General features: G+C 38.4%; 1 protein-coding gene across 4 annotated transcripts; it reads right to left on the bottom strand.

Moving 5' to 3' along the window:
* Positions 1 to 493: 493 nt before the first annotated feature.
* On the bottom strand, positions 494 to 26,193 carry LOC145775586 (uncharacterized). 4 transcript variants are annotated; one of them, XM_082586898.1, is made up of 26 exons: positions 26,140 to 26,193; positions 9,881 to 10,008; positions 9,598 to 9,742; positions 8,906 to 9,045; positions 8,476 to 8,532; positions 8,289 to 8,333; positions 7,854 to 7,923; positions 7,595 to 7,696; positions 7,374 to 7,450; positions 6,886 to 6,990; positions 6,082 to 6,221; positions 5,131 to 5,260; positions 4,884 to 4,972; positions 4,538 to 4,741; positions 4,323 to 4,391; positions 4,076 to 4,128; positions 3,823 to 3,934; positions 3,554 to 3,622; positions 3,279 to 3,382; positions 3,026 to 3,183; positions 2,846 to 2,910; positions 2,435 to 2,559; positions 2,064 to 2,141; positions 1,687 to 1,814; positions 1,292 to 1,329; positions 494 to 792 (listed from the first exon to the last, which is right to left on the bottom strand). In XM_082586898.1, exons 2-26 carry the CDS (start codon positions 9,956 to 9,958, stop codon positions 654 to 656), a joined length of 2,520 nt encoding a protein of 839 aa, XP_082443024.1. In that variant the 5' UTR covers positions 9,959 to 10,008; positions 26,140 to 26,193; the 3' UTR covers positions 494 to 653. The 4 variants fall into 4 exon arrangements, with proteins under 4 accessions (XP_082443024.1, XP_082443025.1, XP_082443026.1 ...); XM_082586899.1 differs by lacking the exon at positions 26,140 to 26,193 and adding an exon at positions 17,925 to 18,013; XM_082586900.1 differs by lacking the exon at positions 26,140 to 26,193 and adding an exon at positions 15,552 to 15,693.
* Positions 26,194 to 26,271: the final 78 nt, after the last annotated feature.

Genomic DNA, 26,271 nt, shown 5'->3' with positions numbered 1-26,271 from the left:
TTTTGTTGTCTGCAAGAAATAGGCTATGAGTGTGAAAAGAAGATCAGCGTATTAATAAAACAAACTTCTTTTCTGCAATCGTTTATAAAAAACTGGCGATAAAAACAAAAAGATTGTCAAAAACAGTGGTTATAGCGTAAGCTGTATAACAAGCTTGTGGCATTAGTAAACGAAATCTTAAGCTTATTCCTACTATAGCCTATCTCCTGAATATGTTGCGTAGGGCTACTATCGGCCAGACCGACAATGAGTGGGAAAGGCTGACACAAACTAGTCAAGTTTGGATTGCAACAAGCTTTCTTGGACTCATCTGGAACTAAGAAATTTGACAAGCCGGTTTGAAACCTTTCTCTCTCGCAAAGCGTTCCGCTGAATAACTTTAGATAGTTTTACTTAAATTCCAATTGAGAATGCTTTGAAAGTTCAACGCCTACTTTTGAAAAATTGAATTGTGAATACAGCAAACAATAGAAAAACAAACAAATCTAACACAACAGTTTTCGAAAAATTTAATGCACTCATTTATTTAATATTTTACACAAAGCAGCAGCATTCGATTCTGAAGTACTGGAGGTCTGCAAGTAGATTCACTACGAATGGCAATGTAGGATAGCGTAGAAAGCACTTGTTTTTCCACACAACGACTGGCAGTGTCAAGTAAGCTTGGCCCGCTTTTTCAGGATTGCATTTTCGACCACTTTAAGTTGCTCCAGCAACTCCACTCGGCGGTTAGCAATTGCTGCAACTTTTTTAGTGGGAGCTGAGCCAGACATAGCAGCTGCACTGCGCTTTCTGTTGATAAAAAATGAAATTAGTCCAACTACAGTGCACCATTCTTGGTAGGTTCGTGGTGATTGAAGGAAATCAATGTGAAATTTTTCAACCTGAGATTCAAAACAGATCACAGCTATGACATCCAAAATATGGCCGCCAGATCACTCGGCATGCGACAACTCAGCAAGTACATTTCAGCTACTGTCCATGTCAGCAAATGACATTTTCAGCTAGCATCAGACTTGCTTGGAACATGCCAAGTTTCGGCTTGCTCAGTTTCATCATTTGCCAACTCCTGAAATGTTGCTAGCTCAATTGCCACCTGCTTAGTTTACAACTGCTGACTTGTAAGAGACTCCAAAAATATTGAATCAACCGCCGCGAGATTCAAGCGAGTTAGTTTTCGATCAAACGATACGCCATTAATTTGACGCAAGAACACGCTCGATGCCTGTGACTTGTAAAGCGTGTGGACGACATGAAGCTAGCATGTCATAAGTAAACATATTACGCTCACCTGCTCTCTGTGGATGTTGGAGGCTTTGTAGGAGCAGGCTGGAAAAAACAAGTGCTGCTATATAATATTAACCCGATCAAGCAAATATTAAATGAATATTCTTGTTTGTTTAAAAAATTGTCGCAATCCAAACTCATGCCATTTTTAAGACTAACTTTTATTACCAACATTTATTATGACTTTGGCGCAGTCCTACATTACGCAGTGATTAACAGTGAATACATAGAAACAAAATACTTCAGTGAAGAGTCTTTCATTAAAAATTGAAGAGTAAAAAGTTAATCTATCTCGTATTTCGAAATTTATGAATTCTTCCCCTGAGGATCTCAAGTAGGGCGTACTCGTTATACTGTATTAAACAAAACTAGTTCCCAAATTCTCAGATTGTGGCCTACCTTATCTATGATTGTCATTTTCACATTTTTCTTTCCAGGTTTTGAAGGCACAGGAACTTTTCCTACAGTTTTCTTTGGTCCGCTCGGTGGAGCTGTAGATCTTACGGTTATAACTTTCTTTTTAGGGGCTGCGAAAGATTCAAGTTGAAAGTGAGAAGTATTTGGTATACAGTACTGACCATATGCAGCAAGATATGCTTAAGCTGGCCTTATATGAAGAAAATGTGGTAAAAACAAACTGGACTATTCTGTGCAAAAGCAATATAAACAGCTTACTTCCAACCTATGCTTTTTTGGAAGACAAATTTATCGAAAGTCGTGAAAGCCGGTATTAAGGTGCGGGGAAAATATAAACAAGTATTTGCGAGTAACCTCACCTTGCTTTGGTTGAGTCACCTCGTCGTCCGAGCTATCTGAAGATGATGAAGACCCAGATGATGAGAAGCTATCGGAGCCTGGGAGAATGCAAAAGCAACAACGGTTCTAGTGACAGAGTCAGAGAAGCGAACAAACTTAATTGCAAAAATTTAATCTTACCAAAAAATGAAACTTGTATTATTCTAGTTTTTCTGTGGCATTGTCATCCCTAGCTTGTCTAATAACGCATGGAACATGATGCCGGCGTTCGCTTAACGTCTGACGATGTAGTATCGTTTCACGAGACGACAGCCGATTAACCGTGAAAAAATACAAATACTACGGAAGCCGATCATAACCACACGCACACTATAGAAAAAATAACACCCACCAGAGGAACTGCTGCTTCCTGTGTCAGTGTCTGAACCGGAATCCTTTTCCTTGGATCGGGACCTGGACCTTGATTCTGAGCTGCTGGAATGTGAAAACTCGCTGCTGCTTGATGAATCCGATTTTCTGCGAACAATTATTGCTTAACGGAAAGCAGATTTTTGTTGTGGTCTATCACAGTTTTGACTAACCAACTCTTGACATAACTTTGGCGCGTCTTCATAAAGTCTAAATATTTTTTTTATAACATCTAATAAAGAACAAAATTTCTCTTGTTGGGTATGTTACCTAGAACATTCACACGAAAACATAGAACAGTCGATTGGACGTTTTGAAGAAAAGTTAGTTTTCAAGCCATCTATCAAGGTGTAATCTTGTATTTGAAACAAAAAAAATGTGAAGACAAACTCACTTTTTGAACGCTGTTTTTCTCCCGACAGTTTTGACTAAAGGTCGACCTCTTTCGCCTACTTTCCCCTGCGACAAAAAAAACTGTATCGTAAATTATACGCTCAGCAAAGACGAAACATAATTTGGAAGAGTGTGAACAGGGAGAATGTTAATAACGTTTGTAAATGCAATCCACACTAACCTTAGTGAGCGGAATCGTGGACGGAACAGATTTTCCTGTTGGTTTAGTTAGAGGTGGTCTGGATAGTTTAGCTTTCACGACATCAATCGTTTTCTTGGCTCCTCCAGCCTGCTTGATGGTAGCAACAGGGGGCTTGTTAACTTTTGGAGAATTTTTTCCTGTGACACATGCAAAGTTAAACCATTAATTACATTGCTGCAAATGAAAGTTTAATGTCACAACAACGTGGCTGCTCGCGGTTGGAACAAGATACCTTTCTGAGTGGCAACTTTTCCAGTGACAAGTTTCTTTGTCTTTATGGGTTTCTTCGTTGATTTTTTTGGCGAGGGGGATCTGCTCGACGATGAACTGCTGTAGCTGTAAAATTTTACATAAAAATAATACCGAAATAAAAGTGTACCACTTTTGTGATCACGGGATGAAGCTCTTGTTTCACATCACTCGACAGAAAGAAAGCAAATCACGGGACAAAAACAAACACCATGTACTTCAACAATGGAGCAGCAACAAAGTAGAAAGAATGAAAACCTTGAAAAAGATGATCTTGAAGAAGATCTGCTGGAGTAGGATGAACCAGACCTCGACGAGAAGGAGGATCTGAAATAAAACTAAAATTTAAGTTAATTGTTCACTTAATACGTCAGTCCATTTTACGTACATTCTTAAATAGACGTTGACTACGTACATGTCAAATCTATGACTAGTAGAAAAAGGAGATTTATGGGTTATGTATAGACATGATACATTAAATAAGTTATTCTAAAATTGAAGATGAGCCTTGTGACCAAATGCAATACCGAGAAGATGAGGAACTGGAACTAGATGACTCTGAAGCACTTCTTGACCGCCCCTTGCCACTCTGGCGACCTCTAGCCCATGGGTCGCTCCATGTCTCCCCCCTTGAGCTTGCTAAAAATAATCAAGCATCAGTTTCACAACTCGACGTGATCAGGAACAAAAGTTATCTATCAAATAAATATCATTGGGTTTTCGCAGCTTGGGTGTACGCAGAGCCTAGGCATTTTGGAGAAAGAACAAAGAATTACTTACATTTTTTACCACCGGGCGGAGGTACAGGGACAATTCTGCTTTCAACATCGCGTCTAGAAAATAGAGTCAATGACAGATATTGAGTATGGCACATAACATAAGTCAATGGATTGAGTAGAGCATGATAAGGCATCGGCAGTTACTACTGATCGAAGTAAATCAGAAAAACAATTGTACAACGGTTTCCTTGGGCGATGGAATTGAGAGCCCACATCTGTACTTATTATATGATAGTACGAAAAGTTACCGTTTTGGAGAGGATCTTCTTCCGTCTGGAGAAAAGTTTCGTCCGTGATCAATCCTGTACTCCCTTTCTCTAAATTGCATACCTTAGTTAAAATTGATGCATGTTTCAAAGCAGTTCTTGAACACTTCAAATAATGTCTTTCATGATTATGACTTCACAACAAAAAATAAATACGAAAAACAAACTGTCGACTTTCTTAAGCGAAACAGCCGTACCTTCCACTATCCTCGCCTCTCCTATCTCTATGTTCTCTCTCTTGCCGACCCCGGTCACCGTTCGCATCTCTTCTGTCCCGATACTCATGTCTCATGTGAGGAGGACCTTGATGAGGAGGAAGTCGATGATCACGGTGACCCATTGGAGGAGGCTGGTGCCGATCGTGATGATGAGGACCACCTCCTCCTTGCCTATGAGGTGATCTGAAACAAAATAACTTGACATCTCACGAAAAAAAAAATTCTCCAGCAAACGATGCCTTTCACAACTTCTTTAACTTCAACCTTCAAAATGATCATAAAATCAAAGCTAAAAATGAAAATTTGAAACAAAAGCAATATCTACCTCCTCTCGCGGCTTCTGTCATGCATTTCTCTGTGCATGGAATGGCTGGATGGACCATGCAATGGGGAAGACGGTCTACGCATCACTTCCTAGATAGGGAATTAATACATTCAGTTATGTGCCATTGTAATCACAGTCCAATTTTACTTGAGAACCAGTTAACGTTTAAGATGAGTTCATAGTATTACTGCTACCTAAAGCAATTAAGCGAAAATATTGTCTGAAATCATTATCACATAAATCTTACTCCATTTGGCGACCTCCCACCATCTCTTGCGTGCGACATCTTCTCAAATCTCTTATATCGCTTAATTTCTTCTGGTGGAGGCACAGCGTATCTGTCGTCCTCATCCAATGCATTAAAAGGATCAAATCCACTGCAGAAAGAAACAGAACTTTCATTTCACAATGATGCGAATAAATCAGTGACGACATCCTCAATAAAATATCAAAATTCAAAATTTTCGCATAAAAATGCTGACGCCTGCATCAGCACCATCCCCAACTTTGATTTTGTCCCCACTGGTGGGAGTGCCCAGTTTTTTTCTCGCAGCAATAATACATGTTGTGCATGTTAATATGCACAACCTGCAGTGTTCTACTTCATTTCTTGCTCTTGAGAACTTTACAGTGCAGGCGAAAACTACAGCATGAAACAAAACACTAAAAATGATTGACGTATGGTTTTTAATAAAGCTAAATAAGTGGTTGAAGCGCATATTTAATGATTTTTAAATAATGTGCTATCAGCGGCATCGATATCATGAGATGGATTTGTCGCAAGAACATGAACTCCTTCTAGAAACACAAAAATGATTGGCTGTTCAAGCCGATGAATTGAGACGTACGATATAACAACGGATATCAGAGGTATATACGTATGTACAGCTTACGAACGCAAGCACTTGTGCACAATGAGAATCTTGAAATTTAAATGAATATTGACGAAACCACTGGATCAGAACAAAATAACTCGACAAATGATGAAATTTGGACATTCAAAAATGATTCTTATCCCGTGCTTTGCACACATTGCAGTGGACCAAGCACACATACCGACATTTCTTCATCAATCTGTTTAGCAAAACAGGGCATACAATTATCACAACGAATTACAACTTGTATTTTAATTTGTTTTAATCCCAACCCAATTGTGTTATTTGCAAACAATGATTTTGACTCATGTTTTAACCCTCACCCGATTTCGTCCACTAAAGGCTTGTGAGCAATAAAGTCCATGTCACGATCCACATTGTTTGCCTCGTTCAGTGAAATAACTTCTCTTTTCCTCATAAAATCAGGTTCTTCAACCTTCCTCTGCATAGCTTTCTTCCGCATCTGGTGGGAAGATGATGGCTTCACTAGATTTGTGTTTAAGCACACAACCAGCTGTTCGCGTCAACTGACAGCTTTCAGATTTACAAACATGGAGTGGACTTCACTTTACAAGATGTAAATGTTTTTACTAAGACATTGATATGAACGAATTTTGATCACGATTAGTAAGAAGCGTGTCCTCTTCCAATCACGCTCTGGGCAAAATTACATTGCTTAAGCTTGCAGTGAGAAGGTCGAAACTCGAAAGGAAGACTTCGCTACGTTAAACAGAAACCTTTTAAATCAAAACATAGTAATTTTTCCAAGACCTTGATGGTTTTGGCGTTAATAACGTACAACTTAACATAACAGATCTTGCACATGTCGACGACTATGCTAGCTTGCTAGTGCAGCAAATATAGAAGGTGACATCCTTGACCAGGAGCAAGATGGAGAAGTCAAACATTACCGACCGACACACCAAGTTCTCCCTCCATTTCTTGCAAACGACTATTCAGAGAAAATCAATGAATTGCAACAGCCAGTTAAATCAACTGAATAGGCCTATCTATTTAGCTTGTTTGGGTAACCACAAGAGGTTACACACACAGTGAGACACCAGATAGTAACAAAATATTAAAACACACTTCGTAAGACAAAAAACTAAATTACTTCAAATACTTGCCTCTTTTGCATGTCTGAGTCCTCTTTCCCAAGCAGTTTCAGGAAGATGTGGTGCTCGGATCATCATCATCATCGGTGGAGAAAACTCTGGCGGTCCAGGATGTCTCTGGAGATATGTTTAATTGAAAAGCCGTAACTGCTTTTCTTCTTAAAATTTAAGTCATGCCAAACCGTGGCCATCGTGAGTAGAGACTCTGGCCACGGCCAAACACGTTTGCGAACCACATGGAACTATGGATACATGGACTCGCATATAGCCACAAATTATATGGCTATTGTATATTGACAACGACATTTTTCCATCACGATACCACTCCAAATATATGGACGCTTTAAAAATGTATTTAATCCACGTGATTTTCTTGCGCATACTGAGAATGCTTGTCAACCATTAATTAATATAGGCTGTATCAATGCGTTCGTCTGAATCATGAAGTAGTTAGATACTTATCGTAAATTCGTAAACTACTGTATAAAAAACTTTCTTACTGGAGGTCCAAGTGGAACAGGAGGTCTCACAACGGGTGGTGCATTGGGCTTCTCATCAGCGAACATATTGTAACTTCCTGCGTGTGGAATAACAAATATGTCACACTCACATACACGAAAGCTGTTGCAAAACTGTGTGAAAGTTTTCATAGCTGAAATAACCAAGATCGTACTTCATATGCAACCATCACAGCAGAGACAAGTGAAAAAAAAAACTTTACCTTTGTCATTAATTCCGGGATGAATAAAGCGGCACCTCTCACCCCACGTACAATTGCCTCGTTCGAAGAAACGGCAAGGCTCGCGAGGTATTGTTGGACCACCTGTACAATAAGTTTTACTTGACACAAGCAGCAACAAACTGCGAATGTTCTGTAGGCTAGCCGTTTTGCGTAAGCGTAAGTATAGATGAACAGTTGAACATTCAAGTGATTTTAAAATAATTACATATTTTCGAATAAGATAGCAACAATCACATACCAGTTGGGTCCACCATTTCACCCTCTTCATAATCATCTGGGTAAAGATCTGGTCTTGGCATCCTGTTTTTCTGTTCAAATATTAACAAAAAAAATAATCTGAGTACAGCAATGAAACGCTTTTGTCACATACAGGCTGATGCCGGGTGGCTCAAGACTTAGCTTACGTGGATGGTAAGAACAAGGACATTGCAGCCTACTTTCGATAGTTGTCGAATCGACTTCTTTCTAGTGGCGTGCAAAGCGCTCACACCACTCGGCCACGCATCCGACAAAAATGCCGATAAGGTAAAAAGAACACAATTTCGTGGCAGACAGAGATTGTCTGAAGCAAGACTGAAAACCAAACACGTAAGCTGGTGCCTAAAAACTTGTACAACTGTACATGATCGAAATCGAACGAGTTGATAAAAACACCAAATAACTTCCTACAAACCTTTTCTTCACTGTCACTTTTCACCTCACCGTCACTCGACGCAATCTATAGGCAAAAGAGTGGATTAGACGCAGCTAAACATCCGTCAACTACAGCGAACACACTTGATATTTTAAACAAATAAGCTAGTATTTTCGTTTCTGTATGCGGGTTATAAATAGTAGAAATTGAAAAAAAAACTTTTCACCTCTCCATCGGACATCTCCCTCGTGATGAGATTTGATTGAGACGTGGCTCGCTTTTCCTAAAAGCACGATGTATAGTTACAAAAAGCTTTTCCAAACCGGGGGGCCACCCGATGAAAGCTGCGTTGATTACGCAGTGGGCTACTTTTGCTATGCGCTACGAAAGACAAGTACGGTACACAAAATAATTACTCATGATTTCATAGCGGCAAAATAGCAATTTTCAAGTGAAGTACTATGAACAATTGGGTTCTTAACTGCTTCAAAAAATAGTTATACAAAATAGGTTTAAAAAAAGAAACTTAACTTAAAAAAAGAAATATCTTAAACACTGGATTAATTCATTATTTTTTGAGAAACGTCAGTTCGACTTTTAAAGTTTCATTTTGATGCAAAATCGTAACGTTTATCTTTACAAGTATCGCAACTAACATCAGAATCATCTTTAATTTCCCCCTCATCATCATCTTCATCATAATCTAACTGCTCCAGTTCGGGACGATCCACAGCTTCCAGTCCGCTGTAATCAACACCTGGAACAGGCTTCTGGTCGTCGTCCGCATCAGAATCAACTTAAAAAATATGATAAAGTCAACGTGGTGTCCAAGAAGGTGTCGTAGCTATACCACGATTCGATAAGCAATTTTTTTATCAAAACCCAAAAAAGTGTTGTTAATGCTACATTGCGTCAAAACAAACACACAACTCATCGTGTTAGAGAAAAAATAACACATGTTAAAGATACATGCTGGTGCATGCTGTGTATTAATTAATGATTATTGATTTTATATATTGCATCGCAAAGCTGCAGGCCAAGTAAGGAATTTGAAGCGGAACTACGCAATGAAGTGAACTACGGTATGGACTAGGGTGTTTTTAATTTTCTCATATCGTAAGTTTGATTTGTACAGGGCACCAGGTTGTTACAATTGGTAAGAAAACAATGTCTTTCAAATTTCAAGAAATTATTTCAACATTTACAACTTGCGCAAGGAGGTTGAAAAATTCGCAAAATCAATAAAACAAGCAACTTTATACAACTGATTACGCTAAAAACACCCTAGTATGGATACTTTTGCATCAGTTGACAAAGCTACTTTCCGATTATTTATATCATACGGTACCTATTTCCCCATCTGAGTCTTCAGCTTCAGCAGTATTAATTTCAATGCTATTAGAATTACTGTCACCATTGCTCTGAGAAGGTGCCGGAGGAGATTGAGTGGCAGTTTCGTTATCGACTTGTTCATCTGAATCAGATTTTCCATCCTACAACAGAAAGTACAATAGCCTATATAATGTTAAATCGCAGAAAATAGCATTATTTGCAATTATTAATTATGTACGTACACTTATAGTCTTTGACATTGTGGCCTACTCTACACACAACACAGTACTTAACATTACCACGTCATTGGACTGCGCTTCTTTACTGTCTTCAGGAATTATCTTATCGGTCATAGTTTCGACGTCTCCAGTGTCCATTCTTTTGCAAAATACAGGTTTCAGGGATGATTTCAAAAGTCAGAATATAGCTGGCAAAAATAAGATTGTTAGTCATGCTTGAAAAGCATATACTTCAACATATTATATTATCAAACCACTTTTTCACTAAGAAAATTTGTTTTTTGCAATTTGCAAAATCCTTATGGCTAGGAAAGGATATTTATAGATTAACAGTTCAAAGTCGTGTTAGTACATTCTACACTTTTGAACCAAGCTATTATCTCAAATCTTGTCAACATTTTTTTTTAAATTTGTTATTAAATGAATATACGGTATATATAGTACTATAGAAATAATTGTATCATCACACATTAAACGGACTGAGCATAATTCAAATTCAAAAGCTAGCAGAAAAACAATAAGATATGTATATATATACAATAAACTAGAGATGTACCGATACCAATATTTTGGCCGATACCGATCCCGATACCGATATCACTTTTTTAGGCCGATACCGATACTGATACCGATATTTTGGCCGATACTTTGGTGTTACAAAAAGAAGCAATTTTGGTATTTGCAAGGTATTATATCAAGGTTTTAGTAGGTTTTTGTAATTAAAGTCCGCCGCAATTGAGGACTGGGGTATGAGGGAAGAAACATTACATCATAATTTGGGTTTCTGAAAAGTGTTTGGGCAAACTCTCCAAATAAGCTATCATAATTGATAACACTAGCCGACAAAAAAAAAAAGATTGTGGTGCCGAAAATTTTTCAGCTGTTTTCAGCTAATTTGTGGTCGCTGATTTCGAAAATGTAGTCAGTTTTTGTCCATCAGATCTAGTTTTCTAGTTACGGTGATTTCACTGCATGAGTGAACTTGTGCATAAGAGCTATTCCGTGTCGATTCACACAGTCAAGAAATTCAACCTTTTGATTTTCTTTAAATTTTACACACCTTTTTACTATTCTATATGATGAACACTTGCAAAATTTGAGTGAAATATATTAAGAAACACGAGAGTTATGAACCATTTATTTTGGGGGGTCTGCTGAGGGGGCACAATTTTTTTATTTTTGGCCATGTTTGAGGCCCTATTACTGCTAAACTAAATTAGGTAACAACCCAATTTTTTTATAGGTGATAGTACTTCTGCCAAATATTGAAAAAACAACATCGTTCACTGTGTCACTCTAAAAGGTCAAAGGTCATAGACTCCCAAAGTTGGCCGTTTCCAGCTCTCGGTTAAAATTTTCCAAAATTTGAAAAGCTCACCAAGACCCCATTTTTGATTGATTTTGGCTAAAATTTGGTGGAAGTGTTGTTTACAGGATTCTCTATGAACTGAAAAAATTTTAGTACAAAATATTAAATACATTGGGAGATATTTTATATGAAACATGGGTCAAAATAGACAAAAAGCTAAAAATGGGGTCCTTTTAATATCCCGGTTACCCATGACCCCAGAGAAAATTTGCACTGAAATTTTATCCACATATTCACTAAGATATGACAAGTCCACCATGTAAAATTGATCCATGGTTTTCAATGTTTTATAGAAAGTATGCGTCAAAGTAAATCCAATTGTGACAACCCTTCAAAAACAGGAACAGGAAGTTCTTCACTGTGTACAAGTGTGTAGCACTGGCCTGATTGCTGAAGCTAGGTTTGGATATTGCAAAAAGGTCCTATTTTTCCTGTTTATGCCTTTTGTGTTTACTGCACAAAAACAGCAGTCGCTATTATGATATTTTCGCTCATGCCACACCATTAGACTTCTTTTGTTTCGTCCATTGACGTAAATGTTCTTTCAAAGTTTTGCAAACAATGTGGGGAGCCCAAGACTTATCTTGATCCCCAACTTCACTTTACAGTAGGAAAATAAAGGTGTGGAGTCTGGAGGTGTCGTGTGTCCACGCCTTTACTACTGTTTACTTTAAAGTTTTCTTGCTTACTTTGCTGTAAAGTGAAGTTGGAGATCAAGATAAGTCTTGGGCTCTCCACATTGTTTGCAAAACTTTGAAAGAACATTTACGTCAATGGACGAAACAAAAGAAGTCTAATGGTGTAGCATGAGCCAAAATATCATAATAGCGACTGCTGTTTTTGTGCAGTAAACACAAAAGGCATAAACAGGAGAAATAGGACTTTCTTGCAATATCCAAACCTAGCTTCAGCAATCAGGCCAGTGCTACACACTTGTACACAGTGAAGAACTTCCTGTTCCTGTTTTTGAAGGGTTGCCACAATTGGATTTACTTTGACGCATACTTTCTATAAAACATTGAGAACCATGGATCAATTTTACATGGTGGACTTGTCATATCTTAGTGAATATGTGGATAAAATTTCAGTGCAAATTTTCTCTGGGGTCATGGGTAACCGGAATATTAAAAGGACCCCATTTTTAGCTTTTTGTCTATTTTGACCCATGTTTCATATAAAATATCTCTCAATGTATTTAATATTTTGTACTAAAATTTTTTCAGTTCATAGAGAATCCTGTAAACAACACTTCCACCAAATTTTAGCCAAAATCAATCAAAAATGGGGTCTTGGTGAGCTTTTCAAATTTTGGAAAATTTTAGCCGAGAGCTGGAAACGGTCAACTTTGGGAGTCTATGACCTTTGACCTTTTAGAGTACAAAGTGAACGATGTTGTTTTTTCAATATTTGGCAGAAGTAGGCCTACTATCACCTGTAAAATAATTGGGTTGTTACCTAATTTAATTTAGCAGTAATAGGGCCTCAAACATGGCCAAAAATAAAAAAAATTGTGCCCCCTCAGCAGACCCCCCCAAACTAAATGGTTCATAACTCTCGTGTTTCTCAATATATTTCACTCAAATTTTGCAAGTGTTCATCATATAGAATAGTAAAAAGGTGTGTAAAATTTAAAGAAAATCGAAAGGTTGAATTTCTTGACTGTGTGAATCGACACGGAATGGCCCTTATGCACAAGTTCACTCATGCAGTGGAATCACTGTAACTTAAAAAGTTGACCTGATGGACAAAAACTGATTGCATTTTCGGATTCAGCGCCCCAAAGTTAGTCTAAATCAGTTCAAAAACCGCCGGCACCAAAAATTGTGTCAGCCAGTGTAATAAGATGTAAAATGTAAACCAAGTGATTTGTGTAGTCGTACAAAAACTATTCGACAAGTAATGTGCAACCTAAGGGCACTTGTCGTTTGGTTGAAAAGCTTTTGCCACGCCAACACTACCCAGGTAGCAAAAATGTATAATTTTGCATCGTTTTTACGTTGCTAAACGTTTAAAAAACCAGTGTAACTTGGTTGTTTTTAGTAAGCTGGTTCTATCAGTTTGTGATTTACTTTCCACCTTTCGTTGTAATAAACTCACCAAGCTTAAACAATGTCATGGCAGAATAAGTAGGCTCAAAATGAAAGCAATGGGACTACGAATCCTCACTAAACTTATCAAAATGGTCTTGTTGCGCCTAAGATGACAACCTCATTGTGAAAAAAGGAGCTTCTTCCCGGCTATCAGCACAAGGTTGAGCAATGAGCACTCACTAGTACAGCGAGCCGAGCTGTTGCGATTCGCTAACCACAACGGTGTAGCTTCCACACTAGCCATTTCAATTCTTGTCGATGTCAATTCTTGCAACAAAACGGCTGCCGAGAAACATATAGTTGACTGGATGGTCTAAATGGCTAGCTCGACTACCCAGTGGGTAGTCTTGGCCTGGTGTTATACTCTGCTGAGAGTAAAAAAGAAACACAAATGATAAATATTGGAGAAATTTGTTTGAGTGAAAGAATCACTGTAAGCAAACAATGCCAAAAGGTGCGCGCATGAAGTCATGGGAGTGTGAGGTATCAAAAATTTGAATAGGTTGTTATTTTTCTCCATCAATGTGACGTTAGTTACTACTTTAAAAAATCCATATCTTTTCTTCTGCAGAAAATCCACAGCAAACACCTTTTTTTTACATGTTATGTATCGGCCACAGTATCGGCCAAATTTTGCCGATACCGATGCCGATACCGATACTCAAAAAATGGCCGATATCACCGATACCGATGCCGATACCGATATATCGGTACATCTCTACAATAAACAATATCTATTGCAAAAATGCACACTTATCACCAACAAACATCGTAAACACAATATTCAAATGAACAAACCATGGTGCAAAAATGCAAGTCAATCCTGCCATAACTACTCCAATAATCAACTTTGCCAAGAATTATAAAAGTAACAACATCAAACAATTGTGCTAGACAAGTACACACATGGTTGTTCCAACATAAACTAAATACAGCAGTCCCCACTTATTGATGTTACAAATATACAAGGTCACGTTTTTTAATATCAATTTTGTCTAGCCCAAAATCAAACATTTAAAAATTGCTTTAGAAACCCATTATGCAAAACCCTGCAAACTATGCCCAAGGTTTGAGTACAGTAGATGAAAAACATTTGCAAACTGTATTTTCATACTTTATTGGAGCTGTTGACATACGGTACTGTTTAATTTTTAAACCGTTCTATTGCAAACCATTTACTTGCACTGTAATTAAATGGAAAAACAACTGGTGATGACTGAGTTGGTTAACCAATTGCTTATGCTATTTTTCAAAACGGGAAAAGACACTTGCAAAATGAAAGCCGAAGGCATAGCTTTCTAAAAAAAATTTCTCTTGTGTTTTATACGAAAATGAATAGGCTGCTTTTTTAACACGATAAAACTGCTTGTTTTATAATCTTTTTTTTACAAGATTACCAAAAACTTTTTAAATATATATATACAGTTGTATATATAGACACATACACACAATCATGTGCAATTGTGCATGAGTGACAAATTTATATCCTGGTTAATAAATTTACTGACACAGTAAATCCACATCACAATTATCTGTCTCGAAGTGGGCTTCACAAGCAGGGACTACTGTATAACTTAAATAAATAGATTGTTAGGCTTGTGTGTACATGAATTTTTCCAACCAGTTGATGTTATTTCTTTCTGACGTCGAATGGCTTATTGTTGTTGAGCCCAAGTGTTAGGTTAAACAGTACATGGTAACCCACTTGTCTGGTTAATCTTATTCTGTGTCTCACTATCCTTGCACTTTAGTATCTATTATTCAGAGTGCGGCATTGTATACAGTTCAAAATTAATGCACACATAGCAATTTGGCATCGCTGGTTCTGCGTTAAAAGACAAATTATAAGCTTCATATAAAGAATTTAATAAGGAAGCAGTAACTAGATACTAAACAAGAGATGCTGTAGTGAATGCTTATTTGCTTAATTTTAATAAGCATATCAATATGACTATTTTATTTTGCTTCATAAAAAAGTTATCACATCTAATTATGTTATTGAATAGATTTGTTTTAAAAGTAAAACTGTCAAGAATGATATAAGATATAAATAGTATGATGAAAATAATTATGTCAACACAAAACTGACAATGCCAAATTGCTTCACTCAAAATTTACAAGCATATTCAATGTAAAAGATCTATTTTTGTTTGTTCTTATAACATCGTGTAGGTATGGGCTAATGTACAAAACCGCCTTTCACAAGCATTTCAAGTGACCAAGTACATTGCAAGAACAAAAACAAAATAGAGTCAGTTGACATTGCACATACATGGTTTAAAAATGAGCTAGCTGATTCTGTGTACTGTTTCTAAGTTCGCCAGAAAACACATTTTCATGCTGATGTTGCTCCATTATGCAGAATACAAGAGCAACAGATCACAACCTATAACACAACAGTCACCTTGAAGCATAATCATAACCAGGGCTGCGATTTTTGCCTTTTTTGGTGACGAGGTCACTCGACACGCGCCATCACTATTCGACAAACACCGTGCCTTACGGAAAAAAATAAAAAGGAAAAAACTGAGAGAGGACTAAACGTCGTCAGCAGGGCTACGATTTTTGCCTTTTTCGGCGACGGCGTCGCTCGACACGTGCCGTCACTATTCGACAAACACCGAGCCTTACGGAAAAAAAAATGAAAAAAAATGAAAGAGGACTGAACGTCGTCAGATCGAGGAACAAGGGGGGGGGGGGGCATCACGTGATGCAATCATAAGAGTGCCGACTGACGTAAATTTTCTTGCGCCAGGTAATTCAATGCAAAGCCTAAAAGCGACGCTTCACGCGAAAAACTCCCAAGGCGTCCGCGCCGCCATTTTGAATACTGCGGGAGAATGCTTTGATCGAACTTCTAACGTCTGGCATCAAACATTTCGCCACACACGTTTCGTGCTATTCGACACAGCGGACACAACGTTTCATGCACACACAACGTTTCGTGCTATTCGACACAAAAGTTATAGATGGCTACTTTTAGATATAACTTAGGCTACTTTTAGTTGTGAACGTCTATGCCAGTTTGTATTTCGTCGTATAAGCCAATTAACAATACTGCTCTGTTAAAATGAATCTGTTGGATAGGCCTACTTGTTATGAAAGTTTTTCACATCTAGAAAACAGCCTAATTTCCAACCAGATGTTCAGAAATACAGATGAAAAAGCCGCCATTTTTATGGAAAGAAGTTCTCTTCCAGAAGAACATTTTGAACACTACTGGAAAATGCTTCGATCGAATTTCTAACGCCTGGCATCAAACATTTCGGCACATACGTTGTGTACTTTTCGACTCAACGGGTTTCTTTTATAGATAAAATAACCAACGTAGGCAACTTTTAGTTGTGAATGTCTATGCCAGTTTGCATTTCGCCGTGTGAGCCAATTAACAAAATTGGCTCTGTGAGAGACTACTTATTGCAACAGCAGCACGTCAGCACGCTCTTCAACACCTACAAGTGATGAGCTCTCTGGTTTTCGCCATCTTCTAAAGTCCGCGAGTGCAGATTCTTTACCGCACGCTTCATCAGCGCCTAGTATCGGAAGAGCCGTTTCCTTCGATTGAAAGTTTGTGGTACAACGTCTTCACAAAGAAAATTTTTTACCAGGATTTAAGTGAGCTCATGCACTTCTGCTTGAAGTACCTGTTGCGCTGTTGTAACGAATGTATCGTCGAGTCTTTCTGCTCCAGCTACGCACTGCACGACTCGCGATTAAGGCCACTGTCTGACAAAGCTATCCAAAATCGTTGGCATGTGCGGCCCACCGAATTCACTGGCGAAACCATTGTTGCGAAAAGCACTTGACTGCTTGTTTCGATACGATTGGCATTTAACGCAAATCTTCAGTCTAAAGTCATGCAGAGGCAGCAAAATTAAGATCTAGTAGCAAGCATGCCCTGGCATTAATGCTTGTCTTGTTACTAATGTTCGTTCCTTTCACTGTTATTAATTAATTCGTTCTTGTGTGCATTTAATTTCGTGATTCGTACGTGATTGCATTTAGTTTGTTGCATTGTTGTACAAAGAGGCTTGTCCGCCCTCTCGGCACACCTTAAATGCTGTACTAACATTACGCCGTTGTTTCTTAATATCGTAGTATTGTTCTGTTTTCTTTTATCTGTAGTTCATTTTTCGCTTTATCTTTGCTGTGTTTCTTGGTAACTTGCATATTTTGCTCCTAAGTGTGTTTGCGTGCGGGACCGGGTACGTACATAACTGTTTACGTACTAAGCGAGACTGCAAAACTAAAAAGATGCCAAGGAAAATCTCTATCACGCAGTAGGTTACGCTAGGGGTATAGCCTAAGGGCTTTTTTCTTTTGCAATCCTCAGTTTCGCGTTTAAAACAGTTCTCTTCCCGGAGCAAAACAAATAATATACACGTCCGGTAGGTAGACAACTTAGTGCTTGATACTCCTTTGCAATCACTCAATCAGCATGTGATTAAAAACTTACGTGACTCTGACGTACATCCACACAACTTGTGCGATAATTTGTGGCCAAACGCTTATCTGACTCTTAATTGTGACGTTATATATATTACTATTCGACAAACAAACGCAGAATTTTTGGTCGTTCGACAAGAAAGAAAAAATCGCAGCCCTGATCATAACAGACTTTTATGGTATGCTATTTTTGATTTACCAGTCCATGTAAACTTAAAGGGGAATGCTGCAATAAGTTGTGATCAACATTTGCAGGAAAGCAAATGACTGATTTCATGAAGATCCAAGCTGAAATAAAAACAAAAAAATAAACTAAGTATTTATAAAGCATAGGGAAGAGTTCTAAATAAGGCAATCGCGTTCTACTCCTGGCATATACTGGTACACACACAAGTAATATGGTACGCAATAGCAGAATAGAAAATGCCAAGTGGCCAACACTTATGAAAACAATTTAGTTGTATCCTAGCCTATTGTATACACTACAGATTATCGAAGCTAAATTGGGATTTTTCCATTTTGCATAATTTTCTTTTGTTTCTTTCTAATCAAGATGAAACTTTCTACAGATAATCTAATAAGGTATTCAAAGAGATAATATAGCAATATTTAGACAAACTTCTTTAAGCATGGCGAGAATTAACGAAACAGATAACCATATGCGAATTGAGATGTGCTGGGAACACTCCTTCGGATTTTATCAAGAGCTCTGGCTACTCAAAGATGACAGTTTGTCGAGTTGTGACCAAGTTTGATGTCGAGGGCAGTGTTGAAAGAAACCTCCACAGAAAGGATTGAATTGAAAGTGAACAAAAACTTTTCTGGCAAGGCTGAAAAAATCGATAAAGACAGACCCAACACAGTTGATCACAAAACAGGCCAAAAGACGCCATTTCAGTCACAAAACCATCAGTTGAGCAGTCAATGTAAGACCTTGGGATGAAGTCTTATGTAAAAACATGTTGCAACCTCCTCACTGCCCGCTCCAGAGCAATCAGGGTTAAAAGATGTCCAAAACTTCTGCGAGGCATCATCTCAAGAACAAAGGAGGACATGTTCACATTGTCGATATTAAAAAGTTCATAGTGGACAAGGTTGCAGCTATGGCAAGGTGATGCCTCCCCATGCAATCAGCGAGGGTTAGGGTTAGAGAGCATAGATTACTTGATGATTAGAGTTAGGGTAAGCGGAAACTGCGGTTAGCGGAAACTACGGAAAAATGTTTGCGGAAACTGCGATCAGCGAGGGTTAGAGCATAGATTACTCTATGGTTAGAGTTAGGGTAAAGGTTAGCAGAAACTGCGGAAAAAGGTTTGCGGAAACTGCAATCAGCGAGGGTTAGAGCATAGATTACTCTAAGCTTAGGGTAAGGGTTAGCGGAAACTGTGGTTAGCGGAAACTACGGAAAAATGTTTGCGAAAACTGCTATCAGAGAAGGTTAGGGTTAGAGCATAGATTAGTCTATGGTTATTGGTTAGAGTTAGGGCTAGCGGAAAATGCAGAAAAATGTTTGCGGAAACTGCAATCAGTGAGGATTAGCGTTAGGAACTTAGGGTGAGGGTTACGGTTAGCGGAAACTGCAATCAGCGACTTCAGTTTTGCGCTATCTTTTTCTCGATCTTTTCAGGGGGAAAATTTTAAAATGTTTGCGGAAACTGCGATCAGCGACTTCCGCTTTTTTAATTTTTTCTCTCGATCATTTCAGCGTACGCACTGAGGGTACAAACTGTTCAGGGTACAAACTAGGTTGCATCCAAGTATTCATGCTATTCAATTATATAATAGATTGAGTTTCGTTTTTAGTAGCATACAGAGGTGGACGGACAGTACCGATAGCATGCTAAAAGTAGCAGTACCGTAAACTGGCTTTGGCCCTTATTTTGTTAAAAAAAACACCTCAATTGTCATAATTTAAAAATTATTTTTGAGTTCTAACAACAAAAGAGCTCTGTCTACAACATAAAATAAATTCTAGGTCATTAGGAAATCAGAATATCACAGAAAACTTAAAAAACAATAGTAAAATTGGGCCAAAGCCACCCCAGTTTATGGTACCGGTACTGTAGCAGAGAGGCGCTACATTTTTTTTAGTTTTACTACAGTAAGTTTTCTAATTTAAAGTAAAGACTTGTTTTTGAAAATGTTTTATGGAAGTACCGTAATGCGTAAAAAATTCAAGCATGAATCATTCGACTACTATGAGAATTGCGAAAAATCAAGCCATGTTGATGTCGACAAGAAGGACACCAGCACCAGTCACGATTCTGAAGATGACGTTTTTGCGTTGGTGCTAATTGCATGAAACATCAGTATGAAAAGAAAAATCAATTTTTTTAGACAGAAGTAAATCTGGAGCTGGTATACAAAAAAGAAGCTGAAGCCAAAGCGGACATGCAGTGGCGTACGCAGGATTTTCTCAAGGGGGGGGGCCATTGAGAGTAGCTTAGCCAGGAATTTTGAAAGGGGGGGTTTTGACGACCGGCGGGCGAAGCCCCACGGCGTTTTCGCTTAAGATGACACCCAGCGGCGGGGGGTCTGGGGGCCTCCACCAGAAAATTTTGAAAAATTACTTTGAATTTGGTGCATTCTGAGAGCATTTTCAACAAAAATGTGGGTATGAATATTCCTGTAAAATGGTGCTGTCAGGTGGCATAGCAAAAGGATAAGATCATCTTTTCTTCGGCATTTTTCGGAAATAAAGCTAAGTCTCTATGTTTTGTTGTTGTTAATTCCTGGCTGAGATATTTGAATGTTTGGTATTGGCAAAACTCGCTCTTTTAATGCAGTTTTGTTTAAAATTAGGCAAGTTTTTTTTAGACTAAAACCATCATTCCCAAGCATAAAGAAACTGAAAGCATCATTCTCAATATCGTGACGTCACACGCGTGCCAAAGTGGGGTTGTAACCCCCAAGGCCCAACCCCCCCCCCCCCCCCCCTTGGCTATGCCACTGGTCATTGATATCCCAGACGTCTTTATGATATCCCAGTGTGATTTTAGTTTAGACTTTATCCATTTCTCTCTCACTAATCAATATAATAGGCTTACAGAACGCTATGCTACATTGGCATACCTGGGGTGGGGTAGGTGGATTGGGCCATGTATTTCGTATTGGCTTAGTCTATAAAACAACATTGTTACAGTAATTGCTTTGACAGAGCAATGCAAAACATATTAAATGCCTTAACCTATGTCGTTAACTACTAAAACATTTTTAAGGGGGGGGGGACCATGGCCCAATGGCCCCCCCCTGCGTACGCCACTGCGGACAGGACTCGACTAACTTGCGTTTTAAATGCTCGTGTTTTTGATAGATGCGTAACAAACTCGACCTAGAGCATGTTTTCTACAAAGGGTGCAACCTAGTTCGTACCCTGGACACTTCGGACCCTCAGTTCATACCCTGAAAAGATCGAGAGAAAAAATTAAAAAAAGCCGAAGTCGCTGATCGCAGTTTAATAGCACAAAGCCGAAGTCGCTGATCGGAGTTTCCACAAACAAACTCGAGGGTTAGGGTTAACGGAAAACGCGGTTAGCGGAAACTGCGGAAAAAATATTTGCAGAAACTGCGATCAGCGAGAGTTAGAGAGCATAGATTACTCGATGGTTAGAATTAGGGTTAGGGTGAGCCGAAACTGCAGTTAGCAAAAACTGCGAAAAAATGTTTGCGGAAACTGCGATCAGCGAGGGTTAGGGTTAAAGCATAGATTGCTCTATAGTTAGGGTCAGTGTTGGGCGCGATAACTCATTTTTCAGTTAAGCGATAACGATAATCGATAAACGAAAAATGCCTAAAGCGATAACGATAAACGATAAATCAAAAAAAAGTTAAGCGATAACTAGAGATGTACCGATATATCGGTATCGGTGATATCGGCCATTTTTTGAGTATCGGTATCGGCAAAATTTGGCCGATACTAAACACGGAAAAAAATGGCTTTTGCTGCGGATTTTCTAGAGAAGCAAAGATATAAATTTTTTATAGTAGTAACTAACGTCACATTGATGTAGAAAAATAACAACCTGTTTAAATTTTTGATAGTCACACTCCCATGACTTCTTGCGCGCAAGTTTTAACATTGGTTGCTTAGAGTGATTCTTTCACTTAAACAAAACATTTTGTTTCAGCGGTTTTGCGTTGTTCGATTCTTAAATTGTGTAAGGAGACTCAATTTCTCCAATATTTATCATTTGTGTTTCTTTTTTACTCTCAGCAGAGTATGAAACTTGTAAAAGTTTTTCATCCATACAACGTCATTATTGCGTTCATAAACGTAGTTGCACTGATGAGAATTTAATATTCGAAAACGCGTTCTGCAACACTGTTTTTTGCACTCTGCAATGCCTGATGCAGATTTATCTGTAGATTTCCATCACGCATTGAAGCGGTGATCTGATAATGAAATTTTCTACGGTTCGAGAAAAAGTTTTCTCTGCCTATAAAACGTTGAATGGTAGTTTAATTAATTATTTCTGAAAGTTCCTTGGTTTCATATTATCTGAATTAAATTATTATATCTGAAATCGGCATAATAACGTGACATCATCTAAACGTAACAGAAATAGCGAAGAGCAAGTATCACTATAAAAAAAAAACACAAAAATGCAACGCAAATAGGCAACATCAAAAGACATGGATGTTCTTTGACTTGTCAGCAGCAAGTGGTGATAACTGTGGCTGTGGGAGTTTGTTGCGCAGCCTACTTAGCCTACTCTGACATTGTTTAAGCTTGATGAGTTTATTACAACGAAAGGTGGAAATTAAATCACAAACTGATAGAACCAGCTTACTAAAAACAACCAAGTTACATGTTTTTTTTAAACGTTTAGCAACGTAAAAACGATGCAAAATTATACATTTTTGCTACCTTGGTAGTCTTGGCCTGGCAAAAGCTTCTCAACCAAACGACAAGCGCCCTTAAGGGTAGAACCTTTGACATACTGATATCCAATTGAACGAACCCGAACCATCAGATGTTAGGTTGTCCGTCCAATTGTGGCTATTTCAGCATTCAGCCAGAGAGTTGATTATTACTTTAAACTTTTTTTGGTAATTACACAACAAACAAGAGCAATAGCAGTGGTGGGAAGTTGCATTTTTCCTTTGTTCCGAGAAACGCAACCTTGATGACGTCATGAACAGCGTAGCTTCTGATTGGTTGATGATTCAATGGGATATCAGTATGTTAAAGTGCCTACCGCCCTTAGGTTGCACATTACTTGTCGTATAGTTTTTGTACGACTACACAAATGACTTGGTTTACATTTTACATCTTATTATCAATTATGATTGCCTATTTGGAGAGTTTGCGCAAACTTTTTATTAATTTTTCAGAAACCCCAATTATGATATAATGTTTCTTCCCTTATACCCCAGCTCTCAATCACGGTGGCCTTTCATTACTAAAACCTACTATTATGACACAACATTGAGTTGGGATTGGATTCTTGAATCTTCAAGTACCAAGGACTTCGAAATCCGTCCATTGTCACTCATAATGACGTAATAATGCCCCTTTGGCCCCTAATGTTGCCCATTTGAAGTTCCCCTTGCTGCTCTATAAATTTCCAAATTTGGTTGGTTTTGTGGCGTATTTTGGAATTTATTTATTGTAAGCGCTAAACTTGAACACAACTAATTTTAAATTTAGGGGATTTTTTGGTTTTAGACTAATTTGTCACTGTGTCAGTCGCGGTGGTGCCACCGCTTGTGTTTTAGCACAAGATCTTGTGGTTTTACTTTTGATCTTGTGCTCTTGTGCTTTAAGTTTTACCTTATTTGCATAAAACTATTAAAAAAAGCTTTTTTTAATAGTTTTATGCAAATAAGGTAAAACTTAGCATTTGATATAATTACTTGCAAATACCAAAATTGCTTCTTTTTGTAACACTAAAGTATCGGCCAAAATATCGGTATCGGTATCGGCCTAAAAAAGTGATATCGGTATCGGTATCGGCCAAAATATTGGTATCGGTACATCTCTAGCGATAACGATAAATTATCGCCGATAATATCCGATAAGGCGATAACGATATTTTTTTTTTCTTGATTAGCGCTGCCCCACCCTATGCAGCACGAACTGCTTTCATCAACATGACGAAAAATCGAACATAATGTACTGTAAAGGGACAAAACTTTTGTAAGTTATGCATGAATAGAATCGCAACAGCGGCGGTAGGTATCGAATCTTCAACCTCTTGATCCAGAATCAAACCACTGAGGTAACCGCCGTGCTTATAATTATACCTTCAGATACCAGTTGGATGCTTTTATCAATTGAGTTACACTGCCGCTTACGTGCAGTAGGCAAAATAATTAAATCAAATGAAAATACCATAAAAAATTCCAAACTTTGTATTTTGCTTTCTACGGGCTGTTTACAGCAAAGTCAGCAATAATTGAAAAAATTCCAAAAAAACGCAAAATGCTTGTAAATTTATCAGTAATCTTAAGCGTTATTGGTAGTAAAAATGTGCATACTGTGAAATCCATCAAGCTTGTCAAATTAGTCGTGTTTGTTCAAGAACAATAACATAATTATCGTAATTTACTAATAATTTCAGACAAATTTTTCTGTTTTCTTTGTGAACACCATCATTAAAGCAATGGCAGAACGCTGAGTTGTTGAGATAAGAATTACAATATAGGCACTGTATTATTAGTGTGAATAAAAATATTTGATTGAGCGTTGGCTATGTCGATTGTCGCATAGGTAAATCGTCGTTGTATCCAGGCTTACGCCCGGTGGTTGAAGATTTAGATTAAGTGGACGGGAAGGCAAGGAAGCCAACCTTCATGTCCACTTTCAGGCATGCCTTCAAGTGTCCTGTCCTTTCGATTGCCGTTCCAGCGCTCTCACCACTCGGCTATGCAGCATAGGTAAATGAGAAAGGTTATACTGTATTTAGCATAATTTTACCACGCAATTCGATACGCAACTGTATGCTCATGAGCGGTGTCGAACCGGCGCCCTTTCGATTGCCGTTCCAGCGCTCTCACAACTCGGCTATGCAGCATAGGTAAATGAGAAAGGTTACATTGTATTTAGCATAATTTTACCACGCAACTCGATGCGCCTATTGTCATGCAAAAACTACTACAAGATGCAAAAAGTAACTTGATGCAAAAAGTGTGATGTCGGTCTGCATGTCAAATGCTTCAAGCAATATCATATTCTGCAATGACTTGTTTCAGTGATGGTGGCGCGAAAGACCATGTTTCCGATGTAAAAGCAGCCTCGTATTGCGACACTTTCATAAACCACTTGCCAATTTTTTTCGCTTTGCTTCAAAGGAATCTGTACCGCCTGTGCGCTTACATTTTAATTGTAAAATTCACTCGCGATTGCCGATTGCAGCAAAACAACAAGAGACTTGTTGCATGCATTTCATTGCATTGCAATTTGCAACTCTAAAAATTATTGTATTGTCAGGGTCGTCGCTGCAGGGGGCGTGCCCCTCCCATGACAACGACCTGTGCACACACACTTCAGGCACTGAAGAAGAACTGGTTTTAATTTTAGTTTCATGAACTAGGAGGCTAGTAAAAATATTACTTTTCATGTTCTTTCCACTTGTGTGTTGATCCGAAATAAAATTTATCGGCGATAATCAAATATTGCCTTTGGCGATAACGATAAACGATAACTGAAAAAATAATTAGGCTATAACGATAAGCGATAAAAATTTATCGCCGATAATTATCGCCGATAAATCATCGCCGATAATGCCCATCACTGGTTAGGGTAAAGGTTAGCGGAAACTGCGGAAAAATGTTTGGCGGAAACTTCGATCAGCGAGGGTTACAGTTAGAGCATAGATTACTTTATGGTTAGAGTTAGGGTAAAGGTTAGCACAAACTGCGGTTAGCGGAAACTACGGATAAATGTTTGCGGAAACTGGGATCAGCGTGGGTTAGGGTTAGAGCATAGATTAGTCTATGGTTAGAGTTAGGGTTAGCGGAAACTGCGATCAGCAACTTCGGCTTTTTTTAATTTTTTCTCTCGATCTTCTCAGGGTACGAACTGAGGGTCCGAACTGTTCAGGGTACGAACTAGGTTGCATCCTTCTACAAAGGCGTTGAAATGGCAGTGTAAACCAATGATATCATGTTTTCAAGGTCAGTTTGACATCACTAAGTGCTTTTCGTGTCAGTTTATGACAAAACCAGCAATTGCGCAGCATGCGCGCGCCACTTCAATCCAAGTGGCGGCAGTGGGTGGCGTGTTACTTTTACAGATGCCTACCTCTGGCAGCATGGTCATTTCACAAGTGCAAATACAAATGCCCTGTTTTAGCCTGATGCTGCAGGTTCCTGTGGTGGCAGCGGTTTATCATTAGCTATCAGAACACAGTTCCCTAGTGCAATGACGAGACGCCTTGAATAGAAAATTCGAAATATGCCTGGCTACTTACCTTACTATTTGACAAACTTTTGCTCTGCCAGTCCTCCTCAAGGAAGCTGTATATTTTTCAAATTTCAAGCAGCTAAAACTTGAAAGTTTGGAACTGAAACAGTGTTGCCAGATTAATTTATAACAAAACAAT

Source organism: Aplidium turbinatum, chromosome 8 (genome assembly GCF_918807975.1).
Source record: "Aplidium turbinatum chromosome 8, kaAplTurb1.1, whole genome shotgun sequence".
NCBI classification, from domain to species: Eukaryota; Metazoa; Chordata; class Ascidiacea; order Aplousobranchia; family Polyclinidae; genus Aplidium; species Aplidium turbinatum.
This window is presented reverse-complemented; position numbering and strand designations above follow the sequence as displayed.